General features: G+C 38.7%; 1 protein-coding gene across 3 annotated transcripts in view; it reads left to right on the forward strand.

Moving 5' to 3' along the window:
* The window catches only part of ergic2 (ERGIC and golgi 2), a 72176-nt gene that overhangs the window by 53142 nt on the left and 1756 nt on the right, over window positions 1–17278 (forward strand). For all 3 annotated transcript variants that reach the window (XM_072552098.1, XM_072552099.1, XM_072552100.1), the window contains 3 exons: window positions 6546–6643; window positions 10388–10550; window positions 11768–11847. In XM_072552098.1, coding sequence (XP_072408199.1) covers window positions 6546–6643; window positions 10388–10550; window positions 11768–11847 — 341 coding nt within the window. The remainder of the gene's footprint in view (window positions 1–6545; window positions 6644–10387; window positions 10551–11767; window positions 11848–17278) is intronic.

Raw genomic sequence — 17278 nt, forward strand, 5'->3', positions numbered from 1 at the left:
GGCAGGTCCAAAGACAATGTACAAGAGTGCCCACCTCTAGTTTACATTTGGGACACATTGGGGATGCCCCTGCCTTAAATTTTGCCAAACGATCCGGTGCTATATGGGCCCTATGAAGTATCTTCAGCTGGATAGCCTGAGTTCTGTTACAGATGGTGATTCTTCCGGCGTTTTCCCAAATGTCATTCCACGTTTCTATAGAGATTTCTAGTCCCAATTCCTGATCCCATGTTTTAAGCAGATTGTCCATATCTCCCGATACTTCATCATGTAGTAAATGATAAATAGTACTGATGGAGGATACCCCCACTGGTTGTAGTACTCTACATTCTCTGTCTGATTTATAAAGACCATCTAATAATGTAGTCTTCTTCTGTATATAATCTCGAATTTGGAAGTATCAATAGAGGTCTCCATTAGGTAATCCGAATTTCTGACGCAGCTGTTCAAAAGACATCAGGACCCCATCTTTAAATAGGTCCCCTAGACATGAGATACCCCGGATCTCCAGAGTTTAAAAGTGGCGTCTCCAAACCCCGGTTGGAATCCCCATGCCCCCACTATCGGCGCATAGGGGGATGTTTTAATGTGAGTTCCCCTCATTTTGCCGCATTATATTCAAAGCTTTAATTGTATTTAGTATTATAGGGTTTTTAAAGTAATCCATAATGATTTTCCTCTTGTCTGAAAATAAAAAGTTAATAAGTGGGCATTTTACTTGAGAAGCCTCGCTGTCCAGCCAGATCGATGGGTCTTGTTTGATCCACAATCAGCTATGTAACTTAATAAGGAACTTAACTGATATTTCCTAAAATCTGGGAAGTCCAATCCTCCCCTTGCCTGTGGAAGCTGTAGCTTCTTCAGCTTAATGAGAGGCCATCTATGATTCCAGATAAAGGAACCCAACCAGCCATATAATTTACGTAGTGCCAGCCTCGGCAGCATCACCGGGAAGCATTCTCATAGGGTATAGGAGACGGGGCAGGACATTCATTTTAATTAGTGCTCTTCTACCCAACCAGGAAATTGGAAGGTCTCCCATCGCTGGAGGTCCTGCCTTATCCTCTCCAGTAAATGCACAAAGTTAGCCTTGTATAACTGACCAAATACTGGGGTAATAAAAATGCCTAAATATAAGAAACCCTCCAGGGACCAACGAAAGGGAAAATGGAATCCGTCCACTAAGTGGGGTGTCATAGCAAGGCCACCCATTGGCATAGCCTCCGATTTTGAGAAATTAATTTTATAGCCTGAGAATGCGCTAAATGTATTAATAACTTGGATTAGGCAAGGTACGGCCATCAGAAGATTAGAGAGGAATAGAAGAACATCATCTGCATACAGGGTAAGTTTATGTTTACCTGTACCAATCCTCGGGGCCGTTTTATTAGGATCAGCCCGTATAGCTTCTGCTAGTGGTTCAATTATTAGCGTAAATAACAATGGCAAGAGAGGACATCCCTGATGGCAGCCCCTACCCACACTGAAGCTATCCGAACCTAATCCATTGGTAACCACAACTGCTTTGGGATCACTATACAATGTTGAGACCCATTTGGTAAACACTTGTCCAATGCCAAACCTTTCCAATGTGTTAAACAAATATGACCATTCAACCCTATCAAATGCCTTTTCCGCGTCTAATGAAACTACTCCTGGTATCTTTCCCTGATGACAGGCTTGAATCATATTCAAAACCCTTCTAATATTATTGGCTGATTTACGGCCCTTAATAAACCCCGTCTGATCCTCCTTTATGATATGTGGCAGTACCCTTTCTAGTCTCAGTGCTAACGTTTTAGAAAGGATTTTAAAATCTACATTTAGCAAGGATATTGGTCTGTGTGACGTACAATCTTATGGATCCTTTCCTTTTTTAAGGATAAGAGAGATATTTGCCTCTTTCAGCGAGGGCGGGAGACAGCCCTGACTATATGCATAGTTATACATGTCCATAAGTGGACCAGCCAATATTCCTGTAAACTCGTTATAGAATTCAGCTTGAAAACCATCTCGGCCCAGTGCCTTACCGCTCTGAAGTTGCCTGATTGCATCAAGTATTTCTTGGACTGTTAGGGGAGCGTTTAAGATCGATGCCTGTTCCGGAGTTAGGCCCGGAAAGGTCAAATTTTTAAAAAACGATTGCATCCTCCTAGTCCTGTCTTCACAATCCTGCAATTTATATAAATCAGAATAAAATTTTCTAAAGATTGCATTAATCTTTTTATGATCATGAGTCAAAATACCCGAACTTTCCTTGATGACGTGATAGTTTGAGGGGCCTTTTCTTTCTTTGCAAGAAATGCTAAGTATCTACCCGGTTTGTCGCCAAATTCGTATAATCTTTGTTTTGCAAATAATATTTCCCACTTAGCCGTTTGGGTAAGCGTAGTGTTTAGAGCTGTCCTAAGGGCTGTAATCCTTTGCAATTTGATAATAGCAGGTCTATCGGTGTATGCTGTTTCAGCTGCTTTTAAGCGAGCTTCGAGCAGATGCTGTTGTTCTCCCTTTAATGTTTTCTGGGTCGCTGAGTAGGAGATGATCAAATCTTGTGTGTAAGCTTTGATGGTCTCCCACATCATTGATGGGTTGCTAGCCGTACCTAAATTAATTTCTAAAAAAGTTTTAAATTCTTGAGAAAAGTACTTTACAAATTTACTGCCTTTCATTAGGAAGGGGTCCATACACCAATGCCGAGGGGAGGTCCCATTGTTCCTCGCCTTGGTTTACATATATACAGCAGCGTGGTTGGAAATTGCTATACTACCTATTTTACAGGATGATATGGAATTTTTAAAAATCGAGGGGGCAAAAAACATATCAATTCTGGTATGGCATTTATGTGGATTGGAGTAAAAAGAAAAATCTCTGCCCTGTGGATGAAGACATCTCCAAACATCTACTAATCTTAATTCTTTGTTCAGATCCACCAATTGTCTAGATCTGGGCGATACTCCTACAGTATTCTTGGGAATTCTATCTATTTCCAGATCCATGATACAATTAAAGTCTCCCCCTATAATTGTATGACGGGCACCATGAGCCATCAATTTTGAGAAGGCTTCCGTTATAAATTTAAAGGGGTGTGCCGGGGGGCAGTACAAATTTAAAATCCCATATTCCTCTCCATTTATAAGGGCTTTAATCAGAATATATCGTCCAGATTCGTCTTTTATCTGATTTAGGATTTTGAAAGGGAAATTCTTCCGAACAAGAATAACAACTCCCCTACTTTTTGAGCTAAAAGAAGAAAAAAAGGCCTGATCAAATCCACCCTGTCGTAAGTTCAAGTGTTCTTTATCCAACAGATGTGTCTCCTGTAGGAGAGCTATATCAACTCTTTCTTTCTTAAGATTTGATAATATTTTCTTCCTTTTGACTGGCGAATTATTCCCCTTGACGTTCCAGGTGCACCACTTAACTGACTGATCAACCATAATCATCAGGGCAAATCCAAGACCTCTCGGGAGGGGAAACCCTATCCAAAACATTCCGAGCATAGAGCATATAAAATTCACAAAAATAAAGGCTCTCTAATACACACTCAATAGTATAATAAAAAACTACTTCTAAATAATAAAAAAAGTATTTAAATGGAGTTTTTCCCCCTTATTCCCAGGGGGTGTCACTTCCTTTCCAAAGGTCCGTCGTATCCTCTCCCAACCAATGCCCCACCCTTGATCCAGGCGCTCCTCAATAGGATGAGGAGAATTCAGATGTAATACAAAGCTAGAGTTAACAGTGAGCACCCTACCCCCCCCCCCCCCCCCCCCCCACCCACACCTGGATATATTTGGTAATGTTATCATGTACAAACATATATAACTATAAAATTACAACCTCAACAAATAATACTTAAATATAATAATACAAAATAGCAAGGGAAAATAACCCTGCTCCTAGAGACAGAGGTAAAATAGAATAAGGTAACTACCTCCCCCGCCAACATTAACTAAACCCACCCCCCCACCCCCCCCCACCCCCGCCCCCGGCTTGTATATATACATACATATACACACACACACGTATATACATACATAGAATAATTAAAAAAAACCCAAGGGGGGGGAGAAAATCGTTAAATAGAGAACAAATAAATAAATTCCTCTTCTCCCCCCCCCAAGATAATATTAAACAGTAAGGTAAGAAAAAAGAAAAAGGGGGAGGGAGGATATAAACCGGAGTGGGGGGAAAGGCAAACCAACATCCATTGTCTCTTACAATTTATCTAAGAGAGTCCAAGAATTCCTTAGCCTTTTCTGGTGATCCGAAGTTATACACGGATCCTTCATGGTTAAAGCGTAGCGTCGCTGGGTAGCGTAAGGAGGACTGAATATTTAAGTTCCTTAAACACTTCTTCACCTCATCGAATGCCTTCCTCTTTTGGACCAGAGCTGGGGAAAAGTCCTGGAATAACATGATCTTGGATCCTTTATAGATCATGGCTTGGGAATCTTTTCCAAGATTTCTAGAGGCTTCTAGGAGTATCTGCCTCTCCCTATAGCTCTGCAGCCAGAACAGGACCGGGCGTGGGTGCTGGTTCGAGCCGGGCCCGTGTTTTGTGACCCGGTAGGCCCATTCTACCCTTACCTGGCCTGATCCAGCTTCCAGATTTAAAAGCTGTGGCAGCCACTGCTCGCGAAACGCTATAAGCTGGCCTTCCTCTTCCTGTTCAGGAAGGCCCAGCAAACGAATATTTTTTCGACGACCTCGATTATCGAGGTCATCAATATGATTCTCTAAGGCCAGGACTTGCTGTTTGAGAGTCCATAGCCGATTGCGCTGTAGTTTCGGAGGTCGCGGCCTTTAGCTCCGTCCCTCCAACTTGGCGTTCGATTTCTTTAATGTCTCGGTCGTGCTTTTGCCGCACGGCCGAGAATGAGTCCCATCGGCTTTGGGATTCTTCAATGAAAGCGTCGATCTTCGCATCCAGTTTGGAGATGATTTCCACAAGGTTTGCCACTGTAAGTAAGTCCCCCGGGGTGGCTGTGGACGCCTCTGCTGCAGCTGGAGAGGGTGGGGGAGGGGTTCCTGCTTGCTGAGAGCTGCGGGCTCCCTTCCCTTTGGTCATTTTTACTAAAGATTAGATTGTTTAAATTTAAAACTAAGCAACTAATTAAACAGCTATTTTAAATGATTTGGTGAGTGTGGTGGGGGTGGGTGGCCCACTTTGCCCAAGTCTTGGGAAGAGCACTGTAGACTCAAACTTGCTGGGTCGCAGCCATCTTGGATCCCCCTTCTATTTGTTTAACCGGCATTCAGTTTTAGATGCGAAGAACCTACCCTGCAGATAAACATTGGGGTGACTAACACAATAGTCTCTGTCCTCCACTATAATCCTTGTTCCCTAGCCACCAACTGTTTTGTCATGGCTGGACCAGACTACTCGTGGCCTCAGTAACTAATTTGATATTGATATGAACTTTCAACCATACATCTGTGCATTACTATAAGAATATGTTTCTACATATGTAACAATGCTTTATTCTGCCCCTGGATCGACCTTTATCCTGAAACCCTCTTTCATACTTCCACACTTGACTCTTGCATTGCATTCCTAGCCAGTTTCCCTCATTTTACCTTCTGTACACTTGAGGTCATCCAATATCTGCTATCTCTGGCCTGACTTGTGTCCATTTACCCATCACCCCTTCGTTTGCGAACTTATTCTGACTTCCTACTCAACAGTGCCTCAGTTTTAGAATTCTAATCCTTGTTCTGAAATCTGTCTGGCCTCCCTACCTGTGTAATCTCTTCAGCCTTGGAGCTTTTCTAAAATATTTGAACTCCTCTAATTCTGGCCTCTTGAGCATCTCCAATTTTAATTGCCTATTACTGTTAGATGTGCCTTCTTGGCCCCATACTCTGGATTCCCTCCTTAAACGTCTTCATCTCTTTAACATAAATCTACCTGTTTGATTATATATGTATTATATATCAAAATTTTGGTTTCTGCATGAAGAGCTTGTTGTGAAACTGTGTCATGTTGATTTATAATGCCTCAGTGAAGTGCCTTTACCTATTTTAATACATTTATGACCCGAAACATAAGTTGTATGATGCAAATTATTGTGGTCAACTGAAGTCCAGCATGTTACTGCTCAAAGTGCACAATTTCATGCATAAATCACATCCTGTAAATCTTGAGGATGAAAGATTCAAATAAGGCGTGTTGCAGTTATACCAAATTGGTAACATTATGAATGTTTCAGCACACCATGCCAGAAAGTAGTGTGAGAAAATTTGCTGTATGCTGAACTTGACTCATTACAGTAGTTGAGATGCTGCTATCTTTGTTCACAAGGAAAGCAAAAGCTCTAAGAAAAATTAACCAAACTCATTATCATGCATCTCTATCTGATCAGATGTAGATTGATATTGAAAGAAAGTGAGAATTGATATTGGTACGCCACAATGAATATGTCACCTTTTGTTCTCTTGTATTGTTTACATAAATTTTTACTTCAATTTTCTGATAGTTATCTGTTGGCATGTGATTTTGTTTTGCTTATGCACTTATTTCAGATGTATTGTTTGTATTTTAGATAATCAGATGTTTCAATACTTCATCACAATTGTGCCAACAAAACTTAATACCTACAAGTTCTCAGCAGACACTCATCAGTATTCAGTCACAGAAAGGGTAAGTCAGATTATAAAGTTGTTTAATTGTCTCAGTATTCAGATATGCCACTTAAACTGGACCATACATATTTCAACCACTTTGCAATCACTGTAGTGGGGATTTTCACTATTTTTCCTGTTTATAATATGAGTTCATTTTGTTGAGGTACATACTCAATATTATTGTGCACTTAACATTATTACACAGAACAAATGTGAGAGCAGTGTTTTAATGGAGCTTAAGATAATAGGAATACGATTTTGACAGCTCCTCTTAAGAGGCATACTGCTAGTTAATTGTTTAATTGAAATTTCAATATTGAGACAATCAATAATCACCTGTTACATTTGGTTACAACCTTGTTTTTTTTTGAGAATTCTAATGTCAATGGCTCCACTGATTTATTATGGTACCCTGTCATCTCACAGGTGGCATTGTAAAGCTCCTCCACCACCTTGCAGAATTACTGAGGCTCTCTTTTTAAGTGAACACTTGTTTTATTTCAGCCTGGAGAGGGTTTGCTCCCTCTCTGCAGTTGCCACATCTTTCAGTTTTCTTCTATCTCCTCAGAGACTGAATTCTACAGTGTATTTCTAGCTGAACTAAGACTCTCTCTGCTTTTCGTCATTATGTTTTTAACAGCATGCCTTTCCTTTGTAAAACAAAAAAAAACTCTTTTAAAAATTAAACTGTGGATGCTGGAAATTGAAACAAAAACAGAAATTGCTGGAGAAACTCGGCAAGTCTGGCAGCATCAACCGATGCAGGGATAGAAAGCAGAGTTGCTTCAGGTCCAGTGACCCTTCCTCAGAAGGATCCTCCAACAGCATCTTCAAAACCTGCGACCTCTACCACATGGAAATATGGTAGCAGCACCCTGTATGCCACACTTCAATCCCAACTTGGAACCTTAAGGCTGCTTCTTCACTGAAGTAATAACCTGAAACTCTCTTCAGAAATATTGCTAAAGGACTGTAGCAGTTCAAGAAGGTGGCTCACTGCCACCTCCTCTGGGGCAATAAATGCATATATACTTAAATGCATCAACATGCCTGTATCCCATAAAGGACTAAAGAAAATCTTCTACCTCAACACTGTCTTCTCACCCTAACTTGTATGCTGTGCTTCCCTTAATAGCCAAAAATCAATCCGTCTGCGCCTTGAATATGCTCAGTGACTGAGCACTGTCAGTGCTCTGAGGTAGCAAATCTAAACAGTTACAACCTGTTGAGTAAAGAGGTTTCTTCTCTTTTCACTGTTAGTTGACTGATCCCTTACCTTTTGAGAATGTGACCCTTAGCTCAAGACTCCTCAACAAGGGGAACCACTCCGAGCATCTGCTGTCACAAGCCACCTAAAAATATTCAATGTTTCAGTGGTCACCTTCTTCTAAACTCCAGAGACTATAGGCCTAATCTCTTTTTCTCTCGTCACAGAATAATCCCCATGTTGTTGTCATTTTATATGATCTGAAAGAATAACTGAGACCTAATTGAATGAGGGAATAAGCGATGGATAAAGAGTAAATTGGGGTAGGAGTCGGTTGTATAACTATGGGAAGCTAGTAATCAATAGTGAGTTTTATGGAGTGTGGCTAATTGAAATAAAGTCTGACATACATGCTTTGTCTTGAATTAGTTATCTTTTGGCCTATAACACTTATTCCAGTTATCAGCTTTTCTAACTTCAGTCTTTCGAATATATTCTACATTGGGTAAAGAGACCAAATCTGTAGGCGTAGTCTCAACAAACCTCCACAAAATTACAGTAAGATTTCTTTGTACTTGTAACCATAATCTCTTTGTAATAGAAACTAACATACCATTTGTTTTCCTAAATGTTTGCTGTTCATGAGTGTGGACTTTCTATGATACATGTACAAAAACACCCTGGACTCTCTGAATACCAATATTCCCATGATGTTGCTATTTTCTTCTACCAAAATTATAACCATATACTTTGTTATATTTTGTATCTCATCTTGTCTAATGACTTAACTGTACGAAAACCTTTTGCATTCTCTATGCACACTCCTTACAGCTTACTTTCCCACCTAACTTTATATGATCAGCAGACCTGGATGCATAGTGCTAAATCTTCTGAGGAATGGTGACCTTCGTCAAATTGCCATTTGCTCATCTCATTCCTAAGATTCCTGTTCCAAAGCTTCAGCTTTCTGGCCTAAACATTTGATTTAGGCCTCTTGAGGAGTGTGGAGTCCTCCAGCACATCAAGATCCGGAGGTCAAATCATGCGTCCTTATTTACAGCAGTAACTGACATATTCCCTGGTTCAAAGGTCCCAAATTACTTCTACAAGCTACAGAGAAAAGTGTCAATGTACAATGGAAATGGTCGAGGGTGGAGAGTGGCAGGTGAGAGGACAGGTTTAGGTTGGGTTCTGTGCCAGGACTAGGGGACTTTCAGAACCCAGAAGTCTCTCAACACATTTGGGGACTTTTTTTTCTAAGAGGATTCCAGGTGTGTCATTAACCATTAGTTACCACCTCCTGGACCATTACTGCATTAGCAGAGAATTGGGTTTTCTGAGAGATCCCACAGTGGATCAGTCAGCTCATTCTGAAGATCATAGCTATTATACTTGATCCCTTCAACAAAGGCATTGGCATAGATTTTTAAATGGCCGAGGCTGCATAACACATCCTTGCAATGCTCCATTAGATATTGCCTACCATTTCAGAAATACCTCTCTGCGTCTATTTTAATCCAAAACCAACCAATTAATATATTTCTCCCAATTTTATGGGCCCTAATTTTGTGTAATAATCTCTTGTGCAATACCTTTTGTTAATACCTTTTGAAAATTCAAATGTACTAATTGGTTACATTTATCCACCTGCTTTCTGCATTCTCAAAATAAATCTTAAGATGTCAAACATTGTTTCTCTGTCACTGCCTAGTTATGTGATGATTTTTAAGTGTCCTAACATTCTAGCAATTTTGTGACAATTGCTATCAAGCCAACTAGCTTTTTGCTCTTTGTTTTCTCCTCCCTGTAATAGAGGAGTTATATTTTCCAATTTCTAATCCATAAGGAAAGTACTGGGAGATAAGACCAATGCATTCACTATCTATAGCTAATCCTTGTAAAATCTTAGGACATAACCCACCAAGTAAAAGTCATTTGTTGTTTTTTTTTGTCTCAAGGTGGAAATAAAATTTAGATTAGCCTCTTCATAGTTTTTCAAATAGTGATGAGTTTCTAAAAGCCTGGTGTTCGAGAATTCATCTGAGAATTAGTTGTTGTCCACCTCTGCCTTTTTCCTCCCATTCATATTGGCTCTCCTCTGGTACATTTCCAGTTATCAGTAATGCTGTGGTACTTCATTCACTTGGTGAGCATTTATCCGAGAGCCTTGACTGTGACTGTTGCTGTTATGATCATAATGACAATTGAGACCCAACTATTGGACAAAAGTTAGGAATGGCAGTTCTGGCTGACTTTCCTCTGATTGTTTGCAATTAGTTGTGGTGCCCTAACATAATTATCAGTTAAGATCAGTGTTTACCAGGGATTAAACCTGGGAACTACTCATCCTTATGATTGCGTTGGAGACTAATTGTTTCTACCATAAGTTCAGCCGTCATTCTGTGAGGAAGCTGAAGATAGCTTGGTTGAATACTTAACTAGAAGGTTTTTGGGGCCACAGTCTGAAAGAATCAGACCAGGAAAGATAGGTTAAATGTATCTTTGTATATCACTGCATTGTATGAATTCATTGTGAGCATTTCTGTTTCCTAGGAACGTGTAATAAACCATGCAGCAGGCAGCCATGGCGTTTCAGGTATTTTTATAAAATACGACATCAGCTCCTTGATGGTTACTGTGACTGAGGAGCACATGCCTTTAGGACAATTCTTAGTGAGGTTGTGTGGAATTATTGGAGGAATATTCTCAACAACAGGCAAGTATTGTAGCTTTTGACATATGCACACCAAGAATATTGACTGAAGTTGGAGTCTGTTGCTTTTAATATTCTCATGAAATTGTGGAACAGACATTTTAAATAGTCAAGACTAGAGGCAGAATAGGCACATAAAATCAGCTCATTTCAGTTAATGCAAATTAGATAATAAATTTTGTGAACATCTTCATTCCTCAGCACAGTGCAATGGATAAGATGGCAGCTCATCCACACACTGCACCAAAAAGTACTGTAACTACAGGCTACAAGATGCATCGTGGTCACTTACCTAGGCACCTCAAAATAACTTAGTATAAAGTGAAATGACTCCAGAAACCTGAAGTGGAATTGGCAAAAACTCGAGCCAGTACAGGCTGTAACCCTTTTGTGTGCAGATTAAGCCATTGTGCATACCTTGTTGGCTAGAGTGCTGTCAACTGTGTACAACATGGTAGCAATATGTCGCAATGAAACAAAATAACCAAACCTTTGGACCCTAAAAATGTTGGCATTAGTTTTGTTTTGCCATAGACTTCATTCAACTGGATGTAGGTTTGCTCGTTTTCAGATATTTCGTAACCATACTAGGTAACATCTTCAGTGAGCCTCCGAACAAAGCACTGCTGGTGTTTCCTGCTTTCTGTTTATATGTTTGAGTTTCCTTGGGTAACCTTGAAAATGTACCTTCCAGCTCAGTGAGCAAACCTACATCCAGAACCTCAACCTGAGCTACAAAATTCTCAAAACTTCATTCAACTACCGAATTTTCTTTTTGTTGGAAAAATACTAATCTTGTAATTTATCACAGTGTGAAGAGCATTATTATGTTTTCTGTAGATGATTTGTTATTTATTATTTTCATAGAATGTAAGATTCCAGTGTTTTTTACGGATTATTTAGATCATAATTGCTTACAAATTTCTGTTAACAAACTTATTAAGCAACTTTCCTTTTAGCAGCAACACCTATGAATTGAATGTGTCAAATATATCCATCTGCTGTAAAATTGTCATTTTTTTAAAATCTGTATTTCTGTTATTCACTATTGGCCCTGGGTTTCAAAAAAAGTGCAACGGTATTTATTTGTTTGGAAAATAATTCCATTTTTCTTTTAGATTAATGACCAGCTTTAGACATGTTGATGTGCAGTATTTTGCTTAATATGTCAACTTAGCATTTTGACATCAGCTCACATCCTTGGTCTATTCTTTCCTTAGGCATGCTACATGGATTTGTGGGATTTTTTGTTGATATTATCTGTTGTCGTTTCAGACTTGGAGCTTATAAACCTAAATCTGTAAGTTTACATTATTTGTTTTGTCATTTCATCACAAATCTTTTTAGTTTTTTTTAACTTCTTTAAACAGTGACTGTGACATGGTGGAATTTAGCATTCCATTTGAGAGGAAAGTCTGGAATTAAGAGTCTAATGATGACCACAAAACTGCTGCTGTTTGTGAGAAAACCCTTCGGGTTTACCAGCCCTTTTAAGGAGGGAGACGTACTGTCTTTACCTGGTCTGATCTCCATGTGACTCCAGCTGGACAGCAATGTGGTTGACTCTTAACTGCCCTCTAGGCAATTAGGGATGGAGGGTAAATGCTAGCTCAGCTAGGCATGCCCACATTAAAAAAAAACAATGGTGCTAAGCTTAAATAAGAATGATTACAGAGGAATGAGGGTAGAACTGGCTGAAATGGACCGGGGATTGCAGTTTAGCAGTAAAGACTTTTGAGGAATAATGGTAGACATTTAAGAAAGTAAAGATGTATCCCTGTAAAGTAGGATTCCAGGAAGGGAATAAGCCAACTGTGGTTAACCAGAGAACTTAAACATAAGGTCAAATTGGAAGAAATACAATATGTCAAAAAATTAGTAAGCTAGAGGGTTACAAAAGTTGCAAACATCCAACAAAAGATGACTTTTAAAAACAAAACAAGAGGGAGAAAATAAAGTGAGGGCAAATTTGTAAGTGATATCAAGATGTACAACGAGCTTCTTTCATTGTTTGGGGGTGGGGGAGGTGGTAGACAAAACAATAATTGGTGAACCAACAACTGGCAGAGGAGTTGTATAAAAACTTTGGATCAGTCTTCACAGTAGAAAGCACTAGTATCTCAAAATTACTAAATATTCAAGGGCAAAAGGCGAAAAGGAAATAAATACGAAAGCTATCACTGGAGGAAAAGAATGCAAGGGAGTAACCTGGCTAAAGACCAATAAGGCCCCTGACTTAATGGTAGCATTAAAAGACAGCTACAGAGATGATGGATGTCCTGGTAGTAAGCTTCCAGGGACTCCTAGATTTCAATCCCCAGAGGATTGGAAATTTGCAAGTGGTAACAGCTGTTTTTTACGCAACAGGGACAAATATCTGGTCGGCGTGGACAGGTTGGACCAAAGGGTCTGTTTCCATGCTGTACATCTCTCTGACTCTAAACTTGGTGCTCTAAGTGCATCAGTAGCAAACTCCTCGCTACCGAATTAGAGATGTTTGGATTGAGACCAACCTCTGGCTTTATTCAACAAGCCATCAACTTAAGATCATCAAATTAATCCCGATGTGTAAATGCCTGTCACTTGTGGCACCTTTGTGCTACACCATCAGAAATGAGTTCTTTACTTTGTAAAAATACTAATGCCTTTTTACAATGTGTAACCCATTTCATGAATTGTAAAATTGGTTTATCTTTATATCATCAGAATTAGATTTTATGTATTTTTAAAAATGAATTAAAAATTTTCTAACCAGTTGGAATGAAATTCTAAATCATAAGGATTGTAATGGAAATCTAGTCACAAAAATGCTAAACAGACATGAGAAAAGGTTTCACTGCTGAGTGCATTTTCAATTTTATTTGCACTATTATAATGCAAGTAATATCCTTTAACAGCATTCTTCTGACTTTTTTAGTATTCAATATTAAAAATGTTGAGAATTTATGCAAACAGTCAAATTTATTTTATATTTCAAACATGGAGACAGGCGTACACCCCAGCATAATTAGCTGCTCAGTTAATTCACTTCATTCTCCACAGTCTGACAACCTCTGGCTTTATTCAACAAGATCATCAAATTAATCCCGATGTGTAAAATTAGAAGTAGTGTTCTGATCCCAGCTGATATTATTACTGGACAAGTCAGATACCAGAATGAGATCTGGCCTGATGGCTCATGTTTGATTTTTTTTACCCAGTTTGACATGCTCGCTTTCACTGAAATCAAATGCACAGCCTTCTGTGCTTAACTAGAAGACACATTTATTGCAAAAGAATAAAGTAAAATGGAACAAACTATCTAAATATAACATAGTTTGAAAGATTTCAACACTCAGCATTACAAGTTCCCAGATACTCCTCCTCCTCCCCACCCCAAACATGCCAATTACATTTTGCAGTTGTTTGAAACCAATTCCAGAGAAATTCCTTCCCTGTTAAATCAGTAGGTTTGACTAAACTGCATCGTAATTTGTCCTATGAGCTCTGACGTTTTTAATCCTTGACCACTGTCTTATCCAAGAGCTTAGACTTTATTAATCTTTTAATAGTCCGCATAGAACATAGAAAAGTACAGCACAGAACAGGTCCTTTCGCCCACGATGTTGTGCCGAGGTTTAATCGTAATTTAAAATATAATAACTTAACCTACGCATCCCTCAACTCACTGCTATCCATGTGCATGTCCAGCAGTTGCTTAAATGTCCCCAATGATTTTGCTTCCACCACCACCGCTGGCAACGCATTCCATGCATTCACAACTCTCTGCGTAAAGAACCTACCTCTGACGTCTCCTTTATATCTTCCTCCTAATATCTTCAAACTATGACTCCTTGTACCAGTCAGTCCTGCCTTGGGGAAAAGTCTCTGGTTATTGACTCTATCTATTCCACTCAACATCTTGTATACCTCGATCAGGTCTCCTGTCTTCTTCCTTCTCTCCAGAGAGAAAAGTCCGAGGATAGTTCTAACAAAACACACCTAGCCTGGAAGTTTCTCAAGCTGCACTCTTTCACTGATGTAATTTATTTCCTTTACTGCTCTGCACAGTATCCTTTTGTCTGATCCCAGTCGGATCTGCACTAAATTTTGAAATAAACATGCTCATCCTAGACTCAGCAAAGCCAATGGCTTGATGTCTCCTTTCTCTGGTTGTTAACCTCCAGTTAAATAAATTTACGTTAACACATCAGGAGGCAAAAACTGATTTAAAATCATGGTTCCAGAAAGACTAACCTAGTTAATTTCTTAAACACCTTCACAAAAATAGACCAACACCCACATACCACTAGTTTAAAATCCAGTCTTAAAAACATGATTTTTATGCATATAATTCACACATCTTTCATCACAATAGTGAGGTACCTGTGGTAAAATTTAAGTTTGGTTGCCATTTGTATCATAATTGGCTTTTTTTTAAAGAAGTTATCAAATAAATAAAATAACTCTTCAAATCCTGCAATCATAACAGTTGGGCTTTAAAAAAAATTCATTCCTGTTTTCTACTCTGTCCAGCAATCCAGATGCTTGTCTTAACTCTCAAACTCTAAGAATGAAAAAGCAGAAGTGACAGCAAGTGAAACATTTGATGGGGTTTCCATCTTATTTTCATATGCTCGTTGACCTTAAAATGGAAAGGTACTTCCTTAACCACTCAAATGAAGCAGGAAAACAAGGGGTGTACTAATGTTTGCAGAGTTAAAGGACCAGAATGCCAGCATGTTTTACAATTCCTGCTGCCATATCATAGTCGCAAAATGGATATTTATTTGTAAAATCTAGGCTTGTGTGTCTTAATTCCTGTCCCATGAAAACACATCCAAGGCCATTCTGTCCTCGGGAGCTTTGAGGTAAGACATCGAGCATTGCTGAGTTTTGGTGCTTTTGCGCACCCGATTTATCATTTGAGAGCTGGTTTGATCCTATTTTGTTCAGAATCATCATAGCTGCCGAAGAGAGGACACTTCTATCTCACAAGCCTGGCAAAGGCAAAGCGCAGACCAAACAAAGCAGCACTACAGAAAATTTCATACCACTTTCAGAATTCTCTCAATGTTATCAATTATGTTCAACTGAATATAAAAGATGTGCTCGAACTAACTGGGCCAGTAGTTGGGATGTAAACAATATCGAACTGTTTTAAAACTGGGGAATCCTGATGCTCGGGCTGATTTGAAGAATTCCAGGCATACAAATGGTGAATGCCCGTTTACTAAGTCAAAGTTCAAAGTGGATCATTTCTAAGCCAAACAGCTAGGTAAAGAAAGTACATCATATAAGAGACCAATAAGATAAGAATATGTTTTGTCAAGCTAAATACAACATTAAAGTATGAATAGATCTATTGTGCCCTTTTAAAAGGGATGCTGACAATCCTAGGGTTTTAGAAATTATTCTAAGGTCAATAGAAATAACTCCAAGCTCTTAAATCAGAGTTATTCAGAGGGCCAAAAATTGCTTTTCGTGGAAAGTAATTATCTAGTCTGAAAATTAGAGGAAGAATAGTAGAAATGGGGGATTAAAATTTTGCCGCCCTCTGGCCGCAAGTCCAAGGATCATAAAACAAAAATAAAAGATTCTCTACAGGTGCTGCCAGACATACTGGGTTTTTCCACAATTTCTGTTTTTGTACAAGTTTTACTGGAATTAAGTTAGTGTCTACCTAGCTTCCAAAGTCACTACCATCTGTTGAATCTGTGACTCTTAGGAGAACTCTTTAATAGGTGAAATATTGATAACTCACCTACCCCAAGATGTTGGCAGAGAAGGATCTAAGCAGAAAGTAATAACATAGCCAACTTTTCTTTTTGTAAAACTTTAAGACACATTTTAAGAGAACGAATGGTTCTCTTACCAAGCCATTATAGAGAATTGCTGAATTATCAACAGTGAAATTATTGGAATCAGTAGTCAACAATATTTGGATCCCATCACACAAAAATAAAGCAGAAGTAGGTTATTAAGCTCCTTGAACCAATCTGTCATTCAACATAGCTCAACTATATCTCGACTCATCTTGGGACATACATTCTTTAATACTCCTACATAACAAAAATCAATTTATTAATCTGAATTGGAACTCTTATTGGTAAAGTATTTATGAATGTTCCTAATGTCAATATTGAGCATTACGTTGGTTAGAAATGTGACTAACCCTTAGCAAAAAACAAAATGTGGAACATATGCTTCTATAAAACAACGCTTGTAATTAGAATGAGGCACTTTACTAGTTTGAGTGGTGTTTAGTTTTTATTTGCCCCCCCGCTTTCTGACCCTCTGCATTGTCGCTTTGTGTTTGTGTTCATAAATTTGTCATCTTCATCCGTTTGCAATTTTGTTATGACCTGTTCAAATATAAATGCTGCTTGTTCAAACAAAAATTGGTTTCACAAACAAACAAAAACATTGAGCTCTGTTATGTAACAAATCTTTGCTCGAAGTTTTCTTTTGTTTAGAGGTTTAATCATCTTTTTTTATTATGATGTTTAAACAATTCAGTGCAAATAGTGCTACAGTTTGGAACATTTTATTTACTGCAGTTTGCAGCATTTGATATACAATTAAATATCTAAAACGTGCATTATGCATACGCATGTATTGCAGTTAAAAAAATTGATGTCACACTACAATTGGTAAATTTCACCTAAATTCACTTGTGTCTTATTTGAATATGTTTAGAGCTGTAAACAATGTTTGCTTTGTTTCTGTTGATTTAAACACACAAATACTCT

Source organism: Chiloscyllium punctatum, chromosome 32 (assembly GCF_047496795.1).
Source record: "Chiloscyllium punctatum isolate Juve2018m chromosome 32, sChiPun1.3, whole genome shotgun sequence".
NCBI classification, from domain to species: Eukaryota; Metazoa; Chordata; class Chondrichthyes; order Orectolobiformes; family Hemiscylliidae; genus Chiloscyllium; species Chiloscyllium punctatum.